This window comes from Mobula birostris, chromosome 1 (genome assembly GCF_030028105.1).
Source record: "Mobula birostris isolate sMobBir1 chromosome 1, sMobBir1.hap1, whole genome shotgun sequence".
Classification (NCBI taxonomy): domain Eukaryota; kingdom Metazoa; phylum Chordata; class Chondrichthyes; order Myliobatiformes; family Myliobatidae; genus Mobula; species Mobula birostris.
Window position 1 is genome coordinate 107,325,170 of NC_092370.1, and position 24,915 is coordinate 107,350,084.

Below are 24,915 nucleotides of genomic sequence, written 5' to 3' on the forward strand. Positions count from 1 at the left end.
CTTTAGAAATTACCTAGGGTTACCCATAGCCCTCCATTTTTAAAAGCTCCATATACCTATCCAGGAGTCTTTTAAAACACCCTATCGTATCCGCCTCCACCACTGTCGCCAGCAGCCCATTCCATGCACTCACCACCCTCAGCGTAAAAGAACTTGCCCCTGACATCTCCTCTGTACCTACCTCCAAACACTTTAAAACTGTGCCCTCTTGTGTTAACCTGCACAGCAGCTTTGAGTGTCCTATGGACTCAGACCCCAAGATCCCTCTGATCCTCGACACAGCCTCACAGATATACTTTCTATTCCTATTCTTCACAAGTAACTTACCTTGCCTCGACCCGTTATCACGGAAGCCCTGTTGAAGCAAAGCCCTCCTACTCTGCTTCCCTCTATTCCAATGCCCACTCTATAAAGCTGTCTTCTTTTTAAATCCTTCCCACCGGTCTAACTCACTGACATCCACGTGCTTGCACAGTTGGGGCGTCGATCAAACCACTGATGAAAAACTGTCTTCTTTTATATCCTTCCTGCTGGTCTAACTTGCTGACATCCACTCACTTGTGCAGTCATGCCTCAATCAAACCACTAAGGAAAAAATTGCCTTCTTTTATATCCTTTCTGCCGGTCTAACTCGCTGACGTCCATGCGCTTGCGAAGTCCTTTGTCCTACTTTCAACTATTAAGACCATGCTGAAATGCAATTCTTGACCAGTCTCCTCATGTGTTTCATATCAAATTCTGCAAAATAATGCAGAATGTCCCTGGCACGTTTTATTATGTGTAAAGAACTACATAAATGCAATTTGTAGGATCTACAGTAGATCTGTTTATCTGAAAATGGCTGTGAAGTGCCTAAGGTGCTCTTGCACTGTAACAGGGACAGAAAATAAACACCAGAGTGGTGACACTAATTAGTAAAAAAAAAACAATATCAATTTTACATTAAATGCAATTCACCATCTAATCTTTATATAGGTTCATGTTGTACACTATAAAGAAAGGAATAATGATATTAAAGGCATTTTATAGTGAAGGTAATAAGGTAATTAAGTAACCCTACTGCACTTTACTATTGTCTCAGGTTTTGGAGTTAATTGACCAAGTAAACAAAAAGACATTAAATTACATGCAAGATAATAGAGCTAAAAGAGTTTCATACCCAAGCATGCCAATTCAGATTCATGAGGGACAATGTTAAAAGACTGTACAAACTACCAACCTGCTTTAATCTACATGAGGGATTACTGGATTTGGAACAAAATCAAGGGAGTGAGACAATTTCACAGTTTAAAATTTAAAATATTAAAACAATGATCATCCTACATTTAAGTTCAACTCCTTAGTATCTAAGAAGCTTCCTGATCAAAATACAAAAAGCAAAATTGAATTGAGAAAAGAACAAATAGCAGGGAAAAAAAATCAGTCATCAAACAGACATACACTTACAATAAATGTGCTTGACTAAACGGGAACAAAACCAAATTGAAACTGGAAACTAGGCAAGACCTGTACTAAAAATTAAGCAACACGCACAACACGCTGGCGGAACTCGGCAGGTCGGGCAGCATCCGTGGAAACGAACAGTCAACGTTTCGGGCCGAGACCCTTCGTCAGGACTGAAGAGGGAGGGGGCAGGGGCCCTATTAGAAGGTGGGGGGAGGGTGGGAAGGAGAAGGCTAGTAGGTGCCAGGTGAAAAACCTGGCTTCGTCAAGCTCCTCCACTCCGTCCACCACAACAGACAGGATCTCCAGGGTTGCCACCCACTTCAACTCTGCTTCACATTCTCATTCGGATATGTCCATAAATGGCCTCCTCTACTGCCATGATGAGGCCCAACTCAGGTTGGAGGAGCAACACCTCGTATACCGTCTGGGTAGTCTCTCTCCCCTTGGCATGAACACCGAATTCTCCAACTTCCGGTAATTCCCTCCCCCTCCCTTCCCCCATCCCAATTTCACTCTGCCTCCTCCTCCAGCTGCCTATCACCTCCCTCATGGTTCTGCCTCCTTCTACTACCCATTGCGCTTTCCCCGATTCCTTCTTCACCTTTCCTGCTTATCTCCTCCCTCACCCCTTGATCTTTCCCCTTACTGGTTTTTCACCTGGCACCTACCAGCCTTCTCCTTCCCACCCTCTCCCCACCTTCTTTATAAGGCCACTGCCCCCTCCCTCTTCAGTCCTGACAAAGGATCTCGGCTTGAAACGTTGACTGTTCGTTTCCATGGATGCTGCCTGACCTGCTCAGTTCCTCCAGTGTGTTGTGCGTGTTGCTAAAAATTAAGCACTTTATTACTATGTTGGAGCAATTACCTTCAATTTCATATCCTGTTTAAATCAATATTGAATCACTAAAACTGATTAAGCTAATTCTTAAGGTGCCTGGTAAAGTAGACACAAATTATTAGGTCCAGCTTCTGTGATTGCTTTTACCATAATGTAAAACATACAGATCAACCCAGCTAGTTCAGTCTCATAACACTGGCAGTAATATGTACAAGTGAATTTCTTGATGGGTGTAGAAATTACATGCATGCAGGAGAGATGGATATAATTTCTATTTTTCTAGTCAATACTTTATGGTTCTCTTAACTCAGCTTCTGCTACTATTAATGTAGTTAATGTTGAGATTATATCTATATTTTTGAACTTGGTGAAATGACTTAAAGGTCTTATTTTTCCAGTCCCAGTTCCCTTGATGTTAAATCAAATATCTTGCCAATTTATTGCTGACTACTTCATAGTGTACAATCTGAACAGACAGATTAACCACAAATTAAACCACTGGCTATTGCATTCTGCAGCATATTACTATCATTTTTTTTCTGGCCTCCATTTATCTTTTTCAACCACCAAAAGTGTAGATTCGGGTGGCAAGATACAGAGTTAGGGGTAACATTTGGGTTTCAGAGCTAATTGACCATAGCACATCTCATATTTATGAAGGATAAAAAATAGGAAAGATTGTGACTTTCTGAAGAATGGCTGTTGCTTACTATCACAAAGCTTCTTGTTAGCTCTTACAAAAATATAACATTAATATGCCTGTTACATGCATGTACAGTATAATCAATATATATGAAAATATTTTAAAAGTGCAGAAACTACAAAAAAAAAACACCAAGGATGAGTTCCACTTCTTCAGCTATAAAGGACATCAACTTTAAAATCCTTCCAATATTGGGAAACTTGGGTGGCTTGGATTTTATGGAAATTATACTATGTTTGTTAACTGGACAGTATCTATTTAAATAACACTCTTTCATTGGCAACAAATCATTATTAATCTGCAAATGAAAAGGAAAATGGGAACCCAAAAGTGGGCCTAGAATCCGATAAGGCCAGGGAGACAAAGGCACTTCTTCACTTAATACAAAGGTCACAAAAACGGGTGGAACAAAAATTAGCACGTGAAATGGAAGCACGAAAGCCAAGCAGATGAATGTCTTTCGTCAGTTAGTAAGTAAGTGGGGAAAGATCAGATCTCTCAAAGCAAAGTTAAATACATAAGGATAACAAGAATATCAGCACGATATCTCTTTCCCATGCTAAACAAGTCTAATAATTTTCTTGCTCTAATTGAGTTCTTAGAAAAATGTTTAATTGATACTTCATCAATGCTGCTTTACTGATGCTATCTGTCTGTGATGCTGCTGTTAGCAAAATTTTCATTGTCCCTGTAACACATGTACCTCTGCATATATCAATAAACTCAGCTTTGACTTTGTCTATTTTCATTCAGTGATTGCTGTTCTTTATTTTTTTTTAAATTTAGAGGTACAGTACAGAAACAGGCCCTTCCAGCCCAAAGAACCTGCACTGATGTCCAACTGTACCAATGTAACCAATTAACTTAATACCCTGTACATCCTTGGAATGTGGCAGGAAGCCGTAACACCTGAAAATCCACACAGTCATGGGGAAAATGTACATGCTTCTTTATAGACAGCAGCTAGAATTGAACCTGATCACTGGCATTGTAATAGCATTTTGCTACTGTGCTGGCAGTTTTAAAAATACAAATGCTCCTTGAAGTCACAATAAATATTATGATGACTAGGAATGGTGTTGGTTTAATCCCACTCAGAATGAAAATCAAGGCCATGGAATCTATAAGAGAGAAGTTATCAGCAATGGAGTTTAACAGTAGAAAATCAGAGTACGAGATAGAAACAATGATTTACTACAATAATGCTCTCCCACCCTCCACTGTCAGAATTTTTTTTAAGGACACATAATATATGAGGGGTCAAAATTGTAACTGACTCAGTTCCCAAGCTATTTTATTTTGGTCCAGAACAGAAAATCAATTGATGATCAGTTTAGAAAATTCTTACAAATTTACAAAATATAATCATAATTAATTTGTGGTAAGTGAAGTAATAATGGACTCCACTAGCTAGGAAGAAGATGTGAATATTAAACTCAAGGACAAGGTGCCAGCACTATTTCAGAAGACTTAAGTCAGCAATCTGTTTCAAGGACAAACCTGTATAAACAAATCTTTTAGGGAGTGATGCTGCAACTTGCAATTTCCCAGAAATAATTAACAGCATTTTAAAGGACAATATTTTTCCCCTTTATGCACTATTTATTTATTTTTAAATTTATGGATTTTTACGCCTTGGCCACAAAACAACAAATATCATAAGTCAGTAAATTAAATGTATGGAAATCTGAAACTGGAATACTACTTTGAATTACATATTTTAAGTGTGTGATCAGGGAACAAGTGAGAAATAACTTTTAAAAGCATTCTTCTTCTAGCATGCATGTCTTTTTTAGAGTAGCAGAGACCAAAATCGTGAAACCATTTAGTTAATAAATGCTATATTGGGGCAGTCATGTATTTATAGGTAAATGGACTGATCTAGTAACTTTAGTCAATTATAATGAAGTACATAACTATATAAGACATATATAATTGTGAGAGTTCTCCAACTTGAGTAAAGAACTCTTGTGTGGTTACGTTTTCTTTATCTGAGGAAAGGCATTACAGATATTTCCTCTGATGAAAGAGAGAAAAAAAAAGATCGATAAGCTTCAGGATCAGAGGTCAAGCATTTATGCAGAAAATAAGGTGTAATTTCTCCACTTATTATTATGCATGATGATATGTGTTCTCAAGCAAGTATTTGTTAGTACAGGAACAATGTTACAAGACCTCAACTATTCAATAAAGAACTTTTGAGGCACTTTAAGGAAAACCGTCTTAGATAATGTGCTTCTGATGAAATGAGAAAGGAGACACTACTAGATCCGATTCTGGAGAATGTGGTGAGTGAAGCAACCATTAATGGGGGAGTATTGAATATGCAGTGCACATGGCATGCATTGAAACATGGACAGGAAATAATATTCAATTGGAGGGCCAGCTTTGTGGGTTAACAGCTGATCTCCCAAGGATAAAGTGATATTGAAATACAGCTGGCAAAACCAGCAGTGAAAAATGGTTGAACTTTAGACAAGACACAAGTTGGGTGACACAAGCGACAATCACAGGCTGGGAAAAGGCAAACCAAAGAAAGTCTCTAAGTAATGAACGTTAGGATTCGAGCTTGCCAAGGAAATTTCAAGATATATTGATAATTTTTGATTGAAGTGAGGAAAAAAAGCATATGCAAATTTGCAGAACATATTACCTTAAAAGTGCAGAAAAAAACTATTTATTTCATTTGTGAATGTACTCATTGACTGACTAGACAGCATCAAGCACTTTCTTACTGAATGGATGATGAAGCTTGGGTGGGGAAGCAACAGTTTTGGAGTGGTAACATACAGCCTTTTACAAGTTTTATTTTTGATGTTACAATACAATCCTTTTTAGATCTGGAGTGGTAACAGAGGATGAGAGAAGCTTACATACCTGCTTGGAAATTAATGGAAATAGATATTTAACAACTACAGACCATTCAGTCATAAAAAACTCATATGAGGGGCTATAACTTTAAGGTGTTCGGAAGAAAGCATAGGGGAGATATTAGAGCTGAGATTTTTTTAATGTATACAGAGTGGTAGGTGCATGGAGGTTTTTGATGAGATAACAGAGCTTTGATTAAAAAAATACATTTCATGTAACGTATAGAATGTTTGATTAAAAAGATGTGTTATTGAAGCCATTGAGCAAAGGGACAGATTGAATACATAATTGGCTTGGGATTAGAAACAAGAATGGTGAATTATTTGCCTTTTGGAAAGGAAAATGATATGAAATGGTGTTCCTCAGAGATTGCTACTAGTTCATTCAATGTACGCCTTGGATTAGGTTGTGTAGCGTAAGAGGACACAAGTTACTGAAATTCCTTGGTGTTATCATTTCAGGCGATCTGTCCTGGGCCCAACACGCAAGTACCATTATGAAGAAAGCACAGGAATGTCTCTACTTGTATCATCTAAAACTCTGACAAACTTCTATAGATATACGGTGGAGAATATATTAACAGGTTGCAATATACCCTGGTATGGAAGTACCAATGCCCTTGAATCAGAATTAGTTTTATTATCACCGATATGTGTCGTGAAATTTATTAACTTAGCAGCAGCAGTTCAAAGCAATACATAATATTGAAGGAGGAAGAAAAAAAATAAGTAAATCAATTACAGTATGTATATATTGAATAGATTAAAAATCATGCAAAAACAGAAATAATATTATTGAAAAAGTGAGGTAATGTTCATGGGATGACAAAGGGGAAGAAGCTGTTCCTGAATCGCTGAGTGGGTGCCTTCAGGCTTCTGTACCTTCTACCTGATGGTAACGTTGAGAAAAGGGCATGCCCTGGGTGCTGGAACTCCTTAATAAAGGACGCTGCCTTTCTGAGACACCGCTCCTTGAAGATATCCTGGGTTCTTTGTAGGCTAGTACCCAAGCTGGAGCCAACTAAATTTACATCTCTCTGCAGTAGCCTCCCCATACCAGACAGTGAAGCAGCCTGTTGGAATGCTCTCCACCGTACATCTATAGAAGTTTTTTTAGTGTATTTGTTGACATACCAAATCTCTTCAAACTCCTAATGAAGTATAGTTGCTGTCGTGCCTTCTTTATAACTGCATCGATATGTTGGGACAAGGTTAGGTCCTTAGAGGTCTTGACACCCAGGAACTTGAAACTGCTCACTCTCTCCACTTCTGATCCCTCTAGGAGGATTGGTATGCGTTCCTTCATCCAACCCTTTCCGAAGTCCACAATCAGCTCTTTTGTCTTCCTGACGTTAAGTGCAAGGTTGTTGCTGCGGCACCAGTCCACTAGTTGGCATATCTCACTCCTGTACACCCTCTCGTCTCCATCTGAGATTCTAACAACAATGGCTATATCATCAGCAAATCTATAGCTGGTATTTCAGGTACGCCTAGCCACACAGTCATGGGTATATAGAGAGTACAGCAGTGGGCTAAGCACACACCCCTGAGCTGCACCAGTGTTGATTGTTAGCGAGGAAGAGATATTATCACTAATCTGCACAGATTGTGGTCTTAAGTCGAGGATCCAATTGCAGAGGGAGGAACAGAGGTTTTGGTTCTGTAACTTCTCAATCAGGATTGTGGGAATGATGGTGTTAAATGCAGAGCTATAGTTGATGAACAGCATCCTGACATAGGCGTTTGTGTTGTTGTTCAGGTGGTCTAAGGCCGTGCGAAGAGCCACTGAGATTGCATCTCCTGCTGACTTATTGTGGCAATAGGCAAAATGCAATGGGTTCAGGTCCTTGATGAGGCAGGAGTTCAGTCTGGTCATGACCAACCTCTCAAAGCATTTCACCACTGCAGGTGTGAGTGCTACCAGGTGATAGACATTAAAGCAGCTCACATTATTCTTCTTAGGCACTGGTATAATTGTTGCCCTTTTGAAGCAAGTGAAAACATCCACACGTAGCAGCGAGGGGTTCAAAATGTCCTTGAATACTCCCGCCAGTTGGAGTATTCTTATTGCTGCTGTTATCAGGAAGGAGGTAGAGAAGACTCAGGACCCACACTACCAAGTTAGAGAACGGTTTTCACCCCCCAAACTTTACTCAGCTTTACTCATCCAATCACTGAACTGTTCCCACAACCCAGGGACTCACTTTTAAGGACTCTACATCTCATGTTCTTGATATTTAATGCTTACTTATTTTTTATGTTTTATTTTTCTTTTTGCATTTGTACAGTTTGTTATCTTTTGCACTTTGGTTATTTGTTTGTCCTTTTGGGTGCGGTCTTTCATGAATTCTATTGTGTTTTCTTGCATTTAATGCGCATGCCACAAGAAAATGGGTCTCAGGGTTGTACATGGTGACATATATGGACTTTCACTATAAACTTAATTTGAACTTTGAACTGTGAAGACACACTTAATTCAGAGACATGCGAAGCAGTTATGTTTAATAAGAAATTAAGAAGCAGCATACAAAAGAAAATAGAAATGTCATAAGTCTATGCTCTCTGTATTGCACCAACCTTTAGAAATCAGAGGTTAGGTTGTAAAAACAGTGTCTAACAAAAGCATCTCGGTCTTTGTATAGAGGCACAGTCTATGAATAATAGCAACACTTCGTTAATCCTATAAAAATTATTAGATAGGTCATATGGAGCATTATCAAATTTGGTGACTGCACTTTAGGAAGGATTTAGTGGAATGGTTGAATCAGGGACTTCACTGTAAAAGTTTGTGTCATAGACCTTAGACATCAGCAAATTCAGATCAAATTTTACCCTTTTTAAAATCATTAAGTATCCAGACAAATCGTTTCTTTTGGTGGACAATTTGAAAACCAGCTTGTAGGTACTTAAGGTGACTGGGATAAGAACTAAGGAGTCAAATGGATGATTTTCCTCCACACAATGAAAAGTTATGACCTATAATACAGTGCCTGAAGTGGCAGTGAAAACTGATTCGTACTTAGCTATGTACAAGCAACTGAAAGAAAATGAGTTTGTGATTTATCATTAGCCCTCTACAACAAAGTATCTGTCACCTTTAGAGGGACTTTGTAGCTGGCCAAAATGAAATTTGGACTGAAAATTTTAAAAAAGTAACCAAAAGAAACGAATAAAGATTGGGGGGGGGGGCGGGGAGATTGGAATCTAGATTTATAGGATAGAGAGCCAGCTATGTTACATTTATTAACTGCAAGCATGGCTCCATTTCTGCAAACAATGGAATAGATTATTTGAATTACCCCTTGACTAATCAACTTACAAAATTATTGTAAATTATTAAACAAGATTAGAAAGAACAGAATTGTACAGGCAACTAATCCTATTTCTCCATCTGTTACATACATGTAAGTGTTCATTAATTTTAGAATGAGACAATATTAAGGTGTGAATCTGTAACATTTTTAAAGTTTGAATTAAAATAAGTAAATTAAGGCATAGGATGTATTGGATTCCATTAATGGAGTAAATTCATAAAACTAAATAAGCAGGAACGAACAAGAACCTCATCATAAACTACAGAAGCAGGAGTTGGCCATTCAGTTACTTGGGCCTTCTCTGGGTTTCAATGTGATGAAGATTCTTTTATCTCAGCACCACTTTCCTGCATTAACCCCATTAATCTATTGATTAATTTCTTAAATATAATCAGCAATTCTATTCGAAAAAATGGATGAGATTTTGTGATCTTGCACCTAGTTTATACAATATACAAAGAAACGCTACCTGAAATTTGATAGTGCTTGATTTTGAAAAAATCTGAGCGTGCTGAGGCAGAAGTGAGTGTCACTGCTATTACTAAGGGTAAGGTGGTTTGAAAGAGATGTCTGAAGGTAGATAAGTCACCTAGGCCAGATGGAATACACCCCAGGGCTTTGAAAAAGATAGCTAAAGAGATTGTGGAGGCATTTATAATGATCCTTCAAGTATCACTAGATTGTGGTATAGTTCCAGAGGACCGGAATATTGTAAATGTCACTCCACTCTTTGAGGAGGGAGGGAGGCAGAAGACAGGAAATTATAGACCAGTTAGCCTGACTTCAATGGCTGGAAAGATGCTGGAGTCCACTATTCAAGATGAGGCTTCGGGTTACTTTAAGGCACATGATAAAGTCGGTCAAAGTCAGCATGGTTTCTATAAGAGGAAATCTTGCCTGAGAAATAACAGGCAGGATGAAAAAAGAGTTAGTGGATGTTGTTTACTTGGATTTTTGGAAAGCCTTTGACAAGGAACCATACATGAGGCTGCTTAACAAGGTAAAAGCACATGGTGAAACAGGAAAGGTACCAGCATAAATAGAAGATTGGCTGACTGGCAAAAGGAAAAGAAACAGAATAAAGGGGGCCTATTCTGGTTGGCTGCTGGTAACTAGTGGTGTTCCACTGGGGTATATATTGGGATCGCTTCATTTCAAATTATATTTCAAAGATTTGGATGATGGAATTGATGACTTTGAGGCCAAGTTTGCAGACAACACGAAAATTGATGGAGGGGCAGGAAGTGTTGAGGAAGCAGACAGTCTGCAGGACATAGACAGATTGAGAGAATAGGCAAAGAAGTGGCATTTGAAATATTGCAGGGAAGTGTATAGTCATGCACGTGGCAGAAGGAAGGAAAGCATTGACTATTTTCTAAATGGAGAAAATTTAAAAATTGGAGGTGCAAAGGAACTTAGGAGTTCTGGTACAGGAATCCCTAAAAGTTAACTTGCATGTTGAGTCAGTGGTAAAGAAGGTAAATGCAATATTAGCATTCTTTTCGAGAGGACGAGAATATAAAAGGAAGAATGAAATATTGAGGCTTTATAAGGCACTGGTCAACCACACTTGGAGTATTGTGGGCAGGTCTGGGCCCCTTATTTAAGAAAAGATATGTTGGCTTTGGAGAGTGCCCAGAAGAGGTTGATGAGAATGATTCTGGGAATGAAAGGGTTGACATATGAGGAGCATTTGATGGCACTGGACCTGAACTCACTGGAGTTTATAAGAATGAGGGATCTTATTGAAACCTATCAAATATTGAAAGGCCTACAGAAAGTGGATGTGGAGAGGATGTTTCCTATAGTGGTTGAGTCTTGGACCAGAGGGCACAGCCTCAGAATAAAAGGACAGCATTTAGAACAGAGATGAGGAGGAATTTCTTTAGCCGAGGGTGGTGAATCTGTGGAATTCACTGCCACGGACAGCTGTGGAGGCCGAGTCATGGAGTATATTTAAGAAGAGTTTGATAGGTTCTTGGTTAGTCTGGGTGTCAGAGGTTACAGGAAGAAGGCAGGAGAATGAGGTTGAGACGGCTAATAAGTCAGCCATGATAGAATGGCGGAACAGGATCGATGGGCCAAAATTCTGCTCATGTCTTATGGTGTTATAAATTAATGTGGCCATTTATGGATACCCATTGGTCAATAACAATTTATATTTACAAGCAACATCCCAAATGCCTTACAGGAATGAGAAAAGCAGGTTCTCGCCATTTCAGAAAGTTGGTGATATTGACCTTTAGAAGTTATATGAAAAAGTGTGTGATAATCATTCTTTATTTTATTTTGTTATTTAGAGATACAACACAGTAACAGGCCCCAACAATTCAATAAGCCTGCACCACCAAATTACATTCATGTAACCAATTAATCAACTAAACCAGAACATCCTGAGGAAATCCACTTGGTCACAAGAAGAACATACAAACTCCTTTAAGACAGAGGCAGAATTACACTCAAGTGACTGGTGCTGTAATAGTGTTAATGCTTACCACTACGCTACTGTGCCACACCTGAAATTACCTGTGCATCTCCATGGTTCATATCCCAATGTGGTATACATTTCTAAGCCACTCATAATTAAAATAAATGGGGATAATGGAAAGTAATAAACAATCTGCTGGAGTAAGTCAATAGGTTGAGAAACATTTTTGGGAGAACAGAAACTTCCAAAGTCTTAGGTTGAGATCCTACATCAGGAAACGATGCAGGGTTTTGTCCCGAAACATCAACAATTCCTTTCATCCACAGATGCTGCTTGAGCTTAGTTCCTCTCCTCAAGATTCTCAAGGATTATTGAAACAATTTATTGAGAGTACCAGAAAATCTAAGTTCCATGTAAAAAGATAAAGTGATATTTAAAGATAGTAATGAAAGACATATGGTTGAAAATGGTATAAAGAAAACTACTGGAAAACAGAAAGAAGATATATAATAAAACAATAATAAAGGCTGTGAAAGAACTGGGGTGAAGGTGGAGTAGAAAGTAAGAATCAGTTGGTCTTTAAAGATGTCAGCAAGTCATAGTGAGAGGAATCAAATTAAAGTCTTAATTGGATACCAACAACTTTGTGCACATTATGATCATAAGGTAATTGAGCTCTGACCAGTGACCAATCAGGACATCAGAAGTTTAAGAGGAGGCGATGTCATTCAGGTCCACTGACCCAGTAGAAAAAAGCAACGGCGGATCGCAGTAACACAATTCAGCTCTGACCAGTGACCAATCAGCTTCTGGGATTGATTAGCAAGAGCAAATTAAAGGAAGGCAGGGGCAAGTGCTATGGCCATTGTCAGAGTGGACAGAGTTAGAGTGTTGATCTTGAGGCTTTAGCTCTTCAAGGCTTCAGCGAAGACAGACCTCAGTCAATGAAAGCAAAATGAAGAAAAGCTCTAGGTTTTGTTTTTTTTTTCCTTCCCTTCATTATATCTGCTCAGTTAGGACAGTAGAGTTGCCAGGCAGGATAGTTAAAAGCTCCTCATGTGGGAAGGCAGGAATTTCTCCAGTGTCCCTGATGACTGCAACTGCGATAAGCGCATCCAGCTGCAGCTTCTAATGATCAGAGTTAAGGAGTTGGAGCTGGAACTGGATGAACTCTGGATCATTTGGGAGGCTGAAAGGATCATACACAGGACATACAGAGAGGCAGGACACAGGAAACTGGGTGCTAGTCTGTCAGGGGAAAGAGGTTAAACAGCCAGTGCGGAGTACCCCTGTGATCATCCCCCTCAACAACAGGTATTACCACTTTGGGGGATGACCTAACAGAGAAAAGTCACAGTGATCAGGTCTCTGGTACTGAGTCTGCCTTTGTGACTCTGATGGAAAGGGGGCAGAAGAGGTGTGCTGTGGAGATAGTGGATTCATTAGTTAAGGGAACTGACAACAGGTTCTGGGCAAGAATAAAATTCCTGGATGGCATGTTGCCTCTCCCCCTACTCCCAGGTGCCAGGGTCCTGAAAATGTCGGATCAAGTCCTCAGCATTCTAAAAGTGGGAGGGTGAACAGTCGGAGGTTGCGATCATATAGGTACGAATGACATGGGTAGAACGAGTGGCAAGGCTCTACAAAGGGAGATCAGGGAGTTAGGTGCTAAGTTAAAGGGCAGGACCTCCACGGTTGCGATTTCAGGATTGCTACCCGTGCCACGTGCTAGTGAGGCCAAAACTAGGAAGGTTATACAGTTTAACACGTGGTTAAAGAGTTGTAGGATGGGGGGGGGGGGGGGCTATGATTTTTTTGAATCATACGGAAAGTGGGACCTGTACAGAAGGGATGGTTTGTACTTGAACTGGAGGGGGACTAACATCCTAGTAGAAAGGTTTGTTAATGTTATATGGTGGGGTTTAAATTAAAGTTGCAGGGTTTGGGAACCAGAGTGTCAGCAAGGTAGTGGAGAGATTGTGGAGGCAGACACTTGTAAGACCTCAGACAAAGTGAGGAATCAAAAGGTTGAGACTCATGCAACTAATGTCCTGAGCTGCACATGTTTCAATGCAAGAAGTATCACAGGAAAGGCAGATGAGCTCAGGGTTTGGATCAACACCTCGAATTATGACATTGCAGCTATTAGTGAGACTTGGTTGGAGGAGGGGCTGGACTGGGAGCTCAATATTCCGGAGTTCCATCGTTTTAGATGTGACAGAGCAGAAGGGATGGCGTTACTAGTCAGGTAAAATGTCATGGCAGTACTGTGTCAGGACATACTGGAGAACTTGACTAATGTGGCGTTATGGATGGAACTGAGAAATAAGAAAGGTATAACCACGTTAATGGGGCTATGTTACTGCCTATCCAAAACTCCACGGGATTTAGAGGAACAAATTTGTAAAGAGATTGCAGACTCTTTCAAGAAAGATAAGGCTGTTATAGAATCACACACAAAATGCTGGAATGGGATGAAAAGAGTAGTCAATGTTTCGGGCCCAGACCCTTCATCAAGACATCCTGATGAAGGGTCTTGTCCCAAAACGTTGAATATACTCTTTTCCACAGATGCTACCTGGTCTGCTCAGTTCCTCCAGCATTTTGTGTGTTGCTTGGATTTCCAGCATCTACAGATTTTGCTTGTGATTCAGCTGTTATAGTAGGTGATTTTAACTTTCTAACATATTGAGTGGGACTAGATGGAATGGAGTTTGTCATGTGTTCAGAAAAGTTTCCTTAGTCAGTATGTATAGCTCCTGTTCTGTCCCATCTAAAACAATGGAACACCGAAATACTGAGCAGCCAGTCCTGCCCCTCTTGTGATACTTGTTCTGCTATTCGTGAATAAGACAGGGCAGGTGACAGAAGTTTGTGTAGGGGGACACTTTGCATCCAGTGAGCATAATGCCATTAGTTTCAAAGTAAATATGCAAAATCATAGGTCTGGTCTGAGATTCTAAATTACAGAAAGGCCAATTCTGCTGTTATCAGAAATGATCTGGCAAGTGTGGATAGGAACAGGCTGTTTTCTGGCAAAGGAGTACTTGAAAAGTGGGAGGACTTCAAAAACAAAATTTTGAGAGTACAAAGATTGCATGTACCTGTAAGAATAAAAGATAAAGATAAACAAGTGTAGGAAACTTTGGTTTTCAAGAGACATTGAGGCCCTGGTTAAGAGAAAAAAGGAGGTGCATAGCAGGGATAGGCAAGCAGGAACAAATGAGGTGCTTATGGAGTATAAGAAATGTACGAAAACACTTAAGAAATAAATCAGGAAGGCTGGGGGTGCACCTAGATGACAGATTTGAGTGGAACACCAACAGAGAAGTTGTGTACAAAAAGGGCCAAGGTTACCTCTACTTCTTGAGGAGACTGAAGTCCTTTGGAATATGCAGACTTCTCCTTCACATGTTCTACCAGCCCGTTGTTGCCAGTATAATCTTCTATGCAGTGTGCTCGGGCAATGGCATTAACACAGGCAATGCCAGCAGCCTCAATAAACTGGTTAGAAGGGTTGGCTCTGCTTTAGGAGTCAAGCGAGACAGACTGGAAGCTGTGGTACAACAAAGAACCCCACAGAAAATCCTGGTAATTCTGGACAATGTTTCTTACCCTCTGCATGCCTCCTTGATTGAACAGAGGAGCAATTTCAGTAGCAGACTAAGACAACTGTGCTGCTCCGAAGAGTGCTATACAAGATCATTCTTACCCTCAGCCATTAGGCTCTAATTTCATCATTTCTCCTCATTAACTTCATATATAAAAGTCTGTCCGTCTGTGTTATGAACAATACTCACTGACTAAGCTTATGCAAGCCATTTGGGTAGACAATTCCAAAGATACACTCTTCTTTGTGTGAAGAAATTGCTTGCCTTGAGTGGTTGACACTTTAATTTGAGACTGTGCCATCTGTTTCAAGAGCCAATGGAACCACAAGAATGCATCTACCTTACCAAACCTTTAAGACCTTTGTACACCAATGAGATGACCTCTCAGTCTTCTAAATTCTTGAGAACATAGGCCAATCTATTTAATTCCTCCTTACCCATTCTTGGATATCAGTAAGGTTGGCCTTTGGGTTTGATGGTTTTGCCAGAGCTTAAGGATATTAAGTGGGTGGCTTGAAATCCTGAATGATATGATAAGCAAAAAGTAGTAAGGAAAACCAAGTTTAGTCGTGGTCCTTCTCCCCACAAAAGTCTTGCAATACGGCTCTGTCAAATTCAGCACCTTATTTCATCAAAGAAACAGGCAAAAGATTTCAGATAGAGCAGAGGCATCTACTAGATTATGTCACCATCTGAATGACAGATTGCATGGTGACTTTATTACTTATACCACCATTGCTTACTCTGCGGTTGGGTCAGTAATCATCTCCATTCCCAAAAAGAGGTGGTGACAAAAACGCTGCCACAGGAAAACTAATACTAAAGGACCCAAAGACCCAGGAACAAAGCAAGCTCCTCATAAACAACCTGACAACTTCTAGCAAGCAGGAATCAAACAGCATCCACAGTACCTCGTCAGGCGGAAGAACCACATAATATCCACCTGTTAAACTACAAAGCTTCTCAACCAAAAAAACAACAATTTTGGTTTGATGAGCAAGTCCAGAGGATTTAATAGCTAAATGATCATAAACACGGTATGTCATTGGACTAAAAGCAAAATCATGTCTCAAGAGAGAACAGAAAACATCTTCAATGTATCTGAATGCTAAATTCCAACAAAAAAAAATTACCAGAGGAACAGGAAATCCATCAAAAATCAACAAAATAAACAAGACCACTACTTTACTGATTGCTCTAGAAAACAAATTGATGCACAAAACTAATGTGGCAAAATTGTTGAAAATGCTACATAATAAACATAAACATTTTACTCACTTTAAATTAATTCCCGTTGCAGTAAACGGACTATTGCACTACATAAGTACCATACACAGCATCTTTGGTGATCAGTTGTTATATGTTTATCTTGTATGAGGATCATCATTATGACCAAAAGCACTTGCTACATTAGCACCCAATTGTGAACATAAATTGTGAATCAAATCGGAACAAATTACAACAAATAAAATGTATTTATATTATATAATGGTGAAAGACCTTGATAGAGTGGATGTGGAGAGGACGTTTTCTATGGTGGGTAAGTTTCAGCCTAGGGGCATCCTCTTAGAATGGAGATGAGGAGGAATTTCTTTAGCCAGAGTGGTGAACCTGTAGAATTCCTTGCCACAGGCAGCTGTGGAGGCCAAGTCTTTATGTATGTTTAAGACAAGAGAGATTTATAGATTTCTTGATTGGTCAGGGCATGAAGGGATATGAAGAGAAGGCAGGAGATTGTGGCTAAGAGGAAAAATGGATTAGCCATGAAGAAATGGCGGAGCAGACACAATAGGCCAAATGGCCTAATTCTGCTCCTTTATCTTATGGTCTTATAGACTTACTTTTTTAACAACACTGGTTGCCATGCTGTTACTTCAGTTTGTGTCTTTCATGGTATGAATGGTACTCATATGATTAAAATAATTTGATTCGGCAAACTAAATTACGATCTAGCTTCAAAGTAATCTTACTAAACTATGGAAAATTTGGGAACTGTAAAATGCTTTTGCAATTCAGTAAAGGCCTTACAATACTAGATATTTGATCTCCACTATGGATTACCTGTGCTACAAAATAATAGACAATAGGTGCAGGAGTAGGCCATTCGGCCTTTCAAGCCAGCATAACATAGTTTGGGTATGCATGATCAACTGGAAATGTTTGTACATCTAGAAATGCCCTTGCCTACAAAGATAGCTTAAATAAAATCTTACAACCTTTTTTCCAAATTACTAGTATTTTCATTTTTAAAGAACATTTAATAATTGTGTTCCAAAAGGAGACTGCACTCTCAGAATTTATAATGACTACCATGAGTGCATCAAGACTTATGCAGGATCTTGACCATCTGCCACACATATGCAGCCTGACCTACTGAGCTCCTCCAGCAGTTTGGTTTTTGCTCCAGATTACAGCATCAGCAGCCATTTGTGCCGATAAAAGTTGATCTCACTATTTGGAAAGACCAAAACACCCAATTGCAATGTTTTAGCTGAAGTGGCAATCACAATAAGGAACTGAGAATTTATAATCTACATGTTAGTATATGCATCATCTTCAGTTAGAAATAATAATAAAACTGCCATTTCTGTCTGATCACATTGTTAGGATTATTTATAATGGGTATTAAAAATATTAAAAACAGAAAGAGATCACCAAACTATAATATAGACAAACAAGTAGTAGGAATCATAGGTTGAACAGATTCGTATATTTTTGTTTAAAACAAAATATCTTTTTAATTGACCAAAATCTCTTATTGGAAATGTAACCACAAAAAATGAAATCAGCGTATAAAAATGTTCACTTGGTACAACTAGTCAGCTCTACAGTTTAGAAGAAAAAGTCAAGGATCAGATTGAATTATGAAGATTAGGTGCACAAGTCCTTCTGATGGCTCTGTGCAATCAATTAGGAATTAAAACCTTCAGAGTCGATTTGATTAAGGCAACACAATTGATTAGTCACAATAGGCTACTGTTACCCTGGAACAAGGCAAACAAAAACCAGCAAGAGATCTTGCATCCTTATAGTCATTGAGATGTTCAACACAAAGTACACACGTACAACCAAGGCAGAATTATGTCTTGTCATGTGTACGACTGAAGTCTCTAACTCAAAGAGTATTGGACCAGCATCTGATGAAGTCAGAAACACACAGTTAGTTTTGAAATATAAGATTACCTTACACAGGAGCTGTTGACCTTTTTAGTCCTCCAGGAAAAAGCAGATGAGCTTGTTGTCAAATTATTGAAACCTGCATTCTTCTTCACTATTTTATACCTTGTATTGATTAGTCTGTTGCTTGAAGGGTTTTTCACTGAGAATGAGGAACTTAAACCTGTGTAAGCATAAAAAAGTAATAAATAACTTAAACAACATATATACATTGGTCAAGCAATGAAGACAAAATACCAGAAAAAAGTACCACCAAGTAGTGAAATGAATTTCAATAATCAGTAAGTGTAGTTAGTGAAAAAAAAATTTATCATTGTGGGGTCTCTAGATCAAGGGACATAACCTTAAAACCGGAGACACAAGATGTTCTGTAGATGTTGCAATCTGGAGCAACACAGAAAGCATGTCGGACAGCATCAATGGAGGAAAATGGACATGCAACATTTACCTCCAGAGAAGTTGCCATATTCGTTAATCTCCTCCAGCACTTTTTGTGTTGTTTCTTCCCCAAATACCGTTGGGGTTCAAACATTAATTTCAAAATGAGATTGTTGGATTTCAGTTAAACTGTGGCTTTCAGAAACATGAAACCAGGCAAGTAAAATTAAAGTTAGATAAAGATCACTCATAATTAACAGAATGACAGAATTGAAGCATGAACCTGAAATGGCCTATCTTATTTCTTTGTTAAAATATGAACCAAGACTAGAAAGAATGACCATGAGCGCTGCTGGACCTGTAGGAAATTTTTTCAAAGTTTTTTTTTTGCAGTGACAACTTAACAAATATGTTAGCCTCATGACTGTGGGTGACACAGCAGCATAGTAGCTAGCATACAGCTTCAGAACACCAGGTATAAGATTAGGGTTCAATTCCTGCTGTCGTCTGTAAGGAGATTGTATGACCTCCCAGTGACCACATGGGTTTCCTCCAGTTTCTTCCCAGATTCCAAAGATGTACAAGTTAGGATCAGTAAGTTGTGGCCATGATACGTCGCGGCTGGAAGCACCATGACACTTGCGGATTGCCCAGCAGATCTGATTGTGATGGCCATTGATAGAAAAACAAATTTCACTGTAGGTTTCACTGTCTCAATGTACATATGATAAATAAATCAAATTTTTCATCTACATCAAATGCAAGTCTGACTTGACTAACTCAATGTCCTTCTGTATACTCTATTTCAGGGTTTCTCAACTGGGGTTCAGCCAGAGGTTGCTCAGGGTTCTGTGAGAGACCATGATTTAAAAAGAAAATCTTTTTTGAACTTCGTGCAACACTATCAATCACGATGGTGGGCAGTGGCCAAGCAGACTGGTTAGCAATCACGTTAGATTTTGCTAAGTACTTTGAAGATGAAGAATGGGTGCAAAAACTAGGCTACTTAGCAGGCATTTTTCATCATAGGAACCAGTTGAAGTCTCTTCAAGGGCCTGGAGGAAATGTTTTGACTTCAAGTGACAAAATTCTTGGATTTGAAAAGAAACTGAATCTTTGGTAAAATTATGCTGCAAAAGTAAATCTTGAAATGTTTCCACCGCTGCTTGGGCTTGAGAGTGAGGAAAGATATCAATAAGACTGGAAACTTTCTGAAAACCACCTGGAAGTACTGCAGAATAAAATTGAACAATATTTTTCCTCTCTTTTAACACAAATGTATGACTGGGTGAAGGACACTTTCTCTGAATCTTCTGCTCAGCCTGAGAACTTGACTTTGAGAGAAGAGGAAGAACTTTGTGAGATGCTATTTGATCATGCACTCAAGATGAGATCTACTGATCTGTCCCAAAGCAACTTCTGGCTTTCTGTGAAAGAAGAGTATCCTGCCATTCATAGGAAAGCAATGAACATTTTGCCTCAGTTTTCAACTTCTTACATGTGTGAGCAAGCTTTTTCTTGTTTAACAAACATCAAAAGCAAGGATAGAGACGATCTCATTTCAGTCGAAGGTGAAATCCTTGTGTGCATATTGCAGGTTCAGTGCAGAATTGAGTATTGTGCAGCAAAAAAACAAGCACAGGCTTCACATGCCAGGCCTATATTTCAGCCTGATCATGTCACTTCATAAGAAAATGTTTCCTCAAGGTCTTGTATAAAATTGTGGCTTAGGCTATATTTTCATTCATATTGCTCTGGCTTATGGTTTTTAGTTACTTTATTATTCAAATTGTCAAATTTTCATGCTGTAAGTAGTGTTAACTAAAATCAATTTACAACCTTTACTTAAATCAAATATACTGAAACTACCTTTAGAAAAATAAAATCCCATTTTGGTTTAAGCCAGTTATTTAACAGAAATTTATTACATTTTCCTTATGAGTTCTTAAAATTTATAAAAGGGAAAGAGATTAATTTCAAGAAAGGTAAGCTAAGCTTAACTACCCGATATTTTTCCAAGAAAGGTTGGCTAAAAATCCATTCTCTACTCAAAAGAGCACTGACAATTATTTTTGGATTATTTTATCTATGACTCACTGATCACGCTAATGTATCATGAGCTGTAGAGATGATAACTTTTACGCAGGTGTTCTGAGACTTGAAAATTATTTCAAGGGTTCCTCCAGGGCAAAAAAGTTGAGAAAGGCTGCTCTACATAGTCACAATGCAATAAGCAAAGCAAAAAAAGATATAGTTGAAAAAACACACAAAGTGCTGAAGGAATTCAATATTCACCAGTGAAGATCACCTTGGCAATTGTGGGGATAACTTAAAATGGACTGAAACACTTGAGAATGTGCTGGAGTTTTTGAAAGGTATTACGTTAGTTAAGTCGTCGGGACCGGATGAGATATACCCCAGGCTACTGTGGGAAGCAAGGGAGAAGATTGTTGAGGCTCCGGCAATGATCTTTGCATCATCAATAGGGATGGGAGAAGTACCAGAGGATTGGAAGGTTGCAAACATTGTTTCCTTGTTCAAGAAAGGGAGTAGAGATAACTCAGAAAATTATAGACCAGTGAATCTTACTTCAGTGGTAGGCAAGTTGTTGGAGAAGATCCTGAGTGGCAAGATTTATGAGCAGTTGGAGAGACATAATCTGATTAGGGATAGTCAGCCTGGCTTTGTCAAGGGCAAGTCATGCCTTACGAACCTGATTGAATTCTTTGAGGATGTAACAGAATACATTGATGAAGGTAGAGCAGTGGATGTAGCGTATATGGACTTGTTAAGTAAAGCACTTGTTAAGGTTCCCCATGCGAGCCTCATTCAGAAAGCAAAGAGGCATGGGATCCAAGAAGACTTTGCTTTGTGGATCCAGAATTGGCTTGATCACATAAGGCAAAGGGCAATTGTGGATGGTTCATAATCTACATGGAGGACGATGACCAGTGGTGTTCCCCAGGGATCTGTTCCAGGAACCGTCCTCTTTGTGATTTTTATAAATTATCCGGATGAGAAAGTAGAAAGGTGGGTTCATAAGTTTGCTGATGATACAAAAGCTGGGGGGTGTTGTGGATAGTCTGGATGGTTGTCAAAGGTTACATCGGGACATCGATAAGATGCAGAACTGGGCTGAGAAGTGGCAGATAAGTTCAACCCAGATAAGAGTTAAGTGGTTCATCTCGGTCGGTCAAATTTGAAGACAAAATATGTAGAACCACTAGATGTTTCAATCCTCATGGTAAGTCGGCACTCTCGATGTTGGCAGTGGGCTTGGAGTGGTGACAAGAAGGGAGAGTAGGTATGTTATCGGGGTCATTAGGTGGGCACCCTCCTTCTTTGATGTTTCGTTGATAGGCCCACGATGTCTCCAGAGGCCTCATTGATGCTACCTGGTGTCCCAGATACATCACCCTCAGTTCCATACCCTCCTGTCTTCATCTTGCAGCCCAGTTGTTGTCTTTCCTTTTAATCCAAATCCAATTGCTGCTTTCTTCTGCTTCATTTAACAAGGGCTTGATTGCTTGTTGGAGGGAGTGACCTCTCACCTCCATCTTCTTCAATAGACTGGTCGTAGATGTAGCAACGAATCCCCTGCCTTCCACTTCTACAGGGCAAATCTTGGTCTTCCAGCCATTCTGGGCAGCTTCAGTTGCCAGTTCAGAGTACTTGGTCTTTTTCCTCTCATAAGCTTCTTCGACACCATCTTCCCATGGTACTGTCAATTCCACAACATATGCCAGCTTGGCAGTTATGGACCACAGGACCATGTCTGGCCGGAGTGTGGTAGCTGCAATGTCTCGGGGAAACACAAGCTTTTTTTCCAAGTCCACATCCATTTTCCAATCCCGTGATGTTATATGGTGCTCTGGAGGTTGGCCTGCCGGTACAAATCGTGTGATGTGGACATTTCCTGCCGATGTTTGTGGGAGAGCATTTGTGGTGATTCACCTCTGCTCCAAGATTGATGCCAGCTGTCTGAGAACTTGGTTATGCTGCCAAGTGTACCACCCCTAGGTGAGGCTTGTGGTGCATCCTGTTAAAATGTGTGTTAGTGATGCAGGTGCTTGACAAAGAAAACAAGCGGGGTCTTCTCCCCACCACCATTTCAGGTTCTTGGGTGTGGGTAGGAATAACGGTAAGAATCTTGGCAGCATGAGGATCAGTGAGATCTTGGGGTCCATGTCCACAGGACACTCAAAGCTGCTGTGTAAGTTGACAGTGTTGGTAAGAAGACGTAGGGTGTATTGGCTTTCATCAACCGTGGGATTGAGTTCAATAACCGTGAGGTAATGTTACAGCTAGAAAAGTTAAATCCCACTTGGAGTATAGTTAAACTGCACTTGGAGTATGGTGTTCAGTTGTGGTCACCTCATTACAGGAAGGATGTGGATGCTATAGAGAGTGCAGATGAGATTTACAAGGATTTTGCCTAGATTGGAGAGCATGCCTTATGAGAATAGGTTGAGTGAACTTGGCCTTTTCTCCTTGGAGCGACGGGGGATGAGAGGTGACCTGATAAAGCTGTATAAGATGATGAAAGGCATTGATCGTGTGTATCGCCAGAGGCTTTTTCTCCAGGGCTGAAATAGTTAATAGGAGGGGCATAGTTTTAAGGTGCTTGGAAATAGGTACAAGGGGGATGTCAGAGGTGAATTTTTCCACACAGAGTGGTGGGTGCGTGGAATGCACTGCCAGTGAAGGTGGTAGAGGTGGATACAATAGGGTCTTTTAAGAGACTCTTAGATAGGTACATGGAGCTTAGAAAAATAGAGGACTAAGTGGCAGGAAAAATCTAGGCAGCTTCTAGAGTAGGTTACATAGTCGACGGAACATGGTGGGCTGAAGAGCCTGCAATGCGCTGTATATTTTCTATGTTCTAACAACAAAGGTCAGGTACCAACTATAAAGGAAAATATACACTCAACTTTTCAAGCTGAAACCCTTCATCAGAACGGAAGCATCAACTGTTTATTTCCCTCCACAAATGTTACCTGAACCCGCTAAGTTTCTCCAGCATTCTGTGTTGCTCAAGATTACTAACAGCTGCAATATCTCGTGTCTCTCTGAAACAGCTGGCAAACGTTTTGTTTTCTCTTGTGGAATTGAAGTAGAGAATAGATTAACACTTTAGGAATAATGAAAAAATAGGAACACATCCTTACAGGTTCTTCATCATCATCATGTGCCGTGTTGTACGACATAGACAATCATGGTCTTTCGATGACCATGATTGTTCTTGGCAAATTAAGTGGTCTGCCATTTTTCTGGGCAGTGTCTTTACAAGATGGGTGACCCCAGCCATTATCAATACTCTTCAGAGATTGCCTGGTGTCAGTGGTCAACTAGGACTTGTGATATACACCAGCTGCTCATATGACCATCCACCACCTGCTCCCATGGCTCCATCTGACTCTGATCAGGGGGCTGATCAGGTGCTACACCTTACCCAAGGGTGACTTGCAGGCTAGCAGAAGGAAGGTGCTCCTTACACCTCCTTTGGTGGAGACATATCTCCACCCCACCTCCCACCTTACAGATTGCTGCTTTAATAAATGTGATAATATAAAGATTTTACCATGAAGTGGCAACTCTCACTCCGTCAGACTTATCTAAAGCCACTTGTTATATATAAAAGTTTCGGAATAAGCTTCATATTAGAACATTAATATGGTAATTTCTCTGAGGCACTTCACTGGAAAGTGGACAGATCAGAGAATAGGAGAATGCTATGGAGCAGTTTAAAACATTAAAGCATTGCCTACCTGTCAGTTCTTACGGTTCAGCAACTATTTGGGTGAATGAGGCTTAGTGAGAGTTAGGATTGAAAGCCAATTTGGTTGTGCTCAAAGATATGGCAAATAAAATGAGGGAACTGGCTAAAAGTGTAATGGTAATAGTCAAAAAATAATGTGCTGGAGGAACTCAGCAGGTCATGCAGTATCTGTAGGAGGAAAGAAATTACTGACATTTCAAAGTTGAAACCCTGCATCAGGTCTGATGTTTCAACCTAAAACATTAACCAATTTCTTTCCTCCAGTAGATGCTGCATGACTAAGTTCCTCCAGCACATTGTTGTTTCAGATTCCAGCATCTACAGTCTCTTGTGCATGTTTCAGGAGGTTATAGTCAGGGAAATGAGTGAGA

General features: G+C 39.7%; 1 protein-coding gene across 5 annotated transcripts in view; it reads right to left on the reverse strand.

The window, feature by feature from the left end:
• zc3h3 (zinc finger CCCH-type containing 3) overlaps positions 1–24,915 on the reverse strand; it is a 292,758-nt gene that overhangs the window by 177,445 nt on the left and 90,398 nt on the right. For all 5 annotated transcript variants that reach the window (XR_011886238.1, XM_072259794.1, XM_072259780.1 and 2 more), the window contains exon 4: positions 18,394–18,550. Coding sequence is in view for 4 of the 5 variants with exons in the window: in XM_072259794.1 (XP_072115895.1) it covers positions 18,394–18,550 (157 nt within the window). In the remaining variant the exon portion in view is untranslated. The remainder of the gene's footprint in view (positions 1–18,393; positions 18,551–24,915) is intronic.